The sequence below is a fragment of the Arachis stenosperma genome, chromosome 10 (genome assembly GCF_014773155.1).
Source record: "Arachis stenosperma cultivar V10309 chromosome 10, arast.V10309.gnm1.PFL2, whole genome shotgun sequence".
NCBI lineage: Eukaryota > Viridiplantae > Streptophyta > Magnoliopsida > Fabales > Fabaceae > Arachis > Arachis stenosperma.
In genome coordinates, this window is record NC_080386.1 from 9,744,693 (window position 1) to 9,747,312 (window position 2,620).

A 2,620-nucleotide genomic window follows, 5' to 3' on the forward strand; every position below is an offset into this window, starting at 1 on the left:
TTCGGAGAGACCCAAAGACATTGTTTCAATTCCTGTAAACCTGTAAGTTCTTGGCGGTAATTCTGGCCAAGGCAACAACATTATGGTCTGTCCAAGGGTTATCAATATTGAATATGTCATTGCACCTATGTCTCTATACCCACCAAAGCCCTGCACCAAAAGACGTCTCATTGTTAGCCAAGGCCTTCCAAAACCACTCTTCAAGAGCAGTACCAGTCGTCGAGTCCAGGATACTAGGATCCAACATATGCCAAATTGCCTTTGATCATTCACAGTCTCTAAGACAATGCTCCATAGTCTCCTGCGCCTTGTTACATCTCTTACACATATCTAAAGAAGCTAAATGCCGCTTGAATCGAAAGATCTCAATTGGTAGAGCATCATGTAAGCCAAGCCACATAGTAAATTTGAACTTCTCCGGAATGTTTGTATTCCACAACCAGTTCCAGTTATTATTGGCATTCCAATTTAATGTTTTCTCTAATAACCATCTATAACCCTCCCTTGTACTATACTTTTTTGTTGCTACAGGCCACCACTCCCACTGTGGCTCTAACTCAGTCAAACTAAGATATCTCATACCACAAATAAACTGCTTAATCTCATGCATAATAGACGTGGTAAGACTATCAGCCTCCCAAGACACCCCTTTCCACAAGTCAGCCACTATGAAATCTGATTCAGAAATATGTACGTAAGGAACACGGTTGCAAAGCTTACCAAAAGGAGTCCACTCATCATACCAAACTGATTTGTGGACATCCCCATTATTCCAATGAAACCCTTCCTTGAAAGATGCTCATAGGCACTAACAATGTTCTTCCAGGTAGCCGATGAAGAATTTCTACTATTTCCGTTCATACTAGATTGATTCTTGATATATTTATGCTTCAGAACCTGCACTCACAACTTCTCACTATTATTTAGATAATCCCATACCAACTTTTCCAGAAGCGTCATGTTAGCACAGGAAGTATCTCTAATACCCAATCCTCCTACCCTTTTAAGAGTTATGGCGACTTCCCACCTGACCAGGAAGCAGCCCTTTGCCAGTTGCATGGCCTTTCCACAAGAACTGTCTCATCAAGAAATCAACTTTATTACATGCATACTTCGGGAGAAGAGAAATTTGTATTTCATAAACCGAGATAGAGGCCATAACCGATTTAACAAGACAGCCTCCCTGCCTTATTCAGCAGGCATCCTTTCCAACTGGAGAGCTTTCTCAAAATTTTTTCAATAACCTCCTGAGCCGTCTTCCTGGAAGCTCTGGCATGACCGATGTTATTTCTCAGGTATTTACCCAAATAATTACAGAACCGGATGTTAGAGACCCTTGAGAGAACCTCTTTCCTCCTCTCCGACACCCTCTTGGAACACTGGGCCTTTGACTTATGAAGATTTACCTTCAAACCTGACGCTCTAGAAAACAAGTCTAGGCAATGCTTAACCTCTATTACTTGAGCTTTAGATGCCTTATAGAAAAGCAAAAGATCATCTGCAAATATCAAATGAGAGAGTCGTGGTCCGTTCCTAGAAACCGCTACCGGGTTCCACAAACCTTGGAAAACTCTATGAGAGATAAAGCAGGCAAGCATTTCCATACAGAGTACAAATAGATAAGGAGACATGGGATATCCTTGCCTCAACCCTCTCTTTGGATTGAAATTTTGGAGCCTGTTCCTATTCCACAAAACTGCCAACGAAGAGGAAGTCACACAATTCAATATAAGATTAATGGTAGCCTTTGAAAACCCAAACCGGACCAAAGTAGCTTCCAAAAAATGCCATCCTACCCTGTTATAAGCTTTTTCCAAATCAATCTTAAATGCCATGGTCCCTTTTTGAGACTTGGTATTCCTCATGAAGTGCATAATCTCCTGAGCAATGATAATATTCTCTGTGGTTCCTCTTCCTGGAATGAACCCTCCTTGCAAAGGACCAATGATCTCTGACAGGAAAGGTCTGAACCTGTTAACTAGAACCTTTGTGATAATTTTATAAATTACATTACATAAGCTAATAGGCCGAAACTCCCATAAGGAGATGGAACTTCCACTTTAGGAATTAGAACGAGAGTATTGAAAATAGCCGCATTCATTGGCTCACCCTCAAAGGTTCGCTTGACCAGTCTGCACACATCCTTACTAAGAGAGTCTCAGAACTCTTTGTAAAAAATTGCTTGAAATCCATCTGGCCTTGGGGATTTAAACGAACTCATGGTCATCACAGCTCTTTTAACCTCTTCATACGTCACTGGTTCCACTAGCTTTTGACAAGCCTCAGTACTAAGGTAGCGTTTGTTTTCGGGGGCAGGACACGGAGACATGGATAACACTTGTTTAAAAAGTGTTTGGAAGCAGAGACATGGACAATGGACATATTGTCTCTGAGACAGTTTTTTATACTTTTGTATCCACTCTTTCACGAAGGACAATGATGGACACGAGATTTGGAAGAGTGGACACGGACAATTTTAAAAATTTTGTTTTCCTTTTTTTCCACTATTACCCCTTCTTATTTTTTCTATTGCGTTGTTCAGAGATACTTTTTTCTTCCTGTTCTTTCTCTATCTCTTTCTTCTTCACATACTCTCTCTTTTCTGTAGAATTTTTTATTG

The 2,620-nt window shown here is 40.6% G+C and overlaps 1 protein-coding gene across 1 annotated transcript; it reads right to left on the reverse strand.

Annotated features, from left to right (window-relative positions):
• Positions 1-265: 265 nt before the first annotated feature.
• LOC130956727 (uncharacterized) lies at positions 266-2,329 on the reverse strand. Its single transcript, XM_057883728.1, has 5 exons — positions 2,243-2,329; positions 1,245-1,985; positions 1,028-1,075; positions 744-897; positions 266-675 (listed from the first exon to the last, which is right to left on the reverse strand). The coding sequence occupies exons 1-5, from the start codon at positions 2,327-2,329 to the stop codon at positions 266-268; spliced, it is 1,440 nt and encodes a 479-aa protein (XP_057739711.1).
• Positions 2,330-2,620: the final 291 nt, after the last annotated feature.

What these genes read in the sequence shown, in the direction of transcription:
- LOC130956727 (XM_057883728.1), bottom strand. Translation starts at nt 2,329, where the DNA reads ATGTCTCCGTGTCCTGCCCCCGAAAACAAACGCTACCTTAGTACTGAG. An exon ending in AACCAGTGACGTATGAAGAG is followed by an intron (nt 1,986 to 2,242) that starts GTTAAAAGAGCT and finishes ATTATCACAAAG; the next exon opens with GTTCTAGTTAACAGGTTCAG. An exon ending in CCAGGAAGACGGCTCAGGAG is followed by an intron (nt 1,076 to 1,244) that starts GTTATTGAAAAA and finishes TTGATGAGACAG; the next exon opens with TTCTTGTGGAAAGGCCATGC.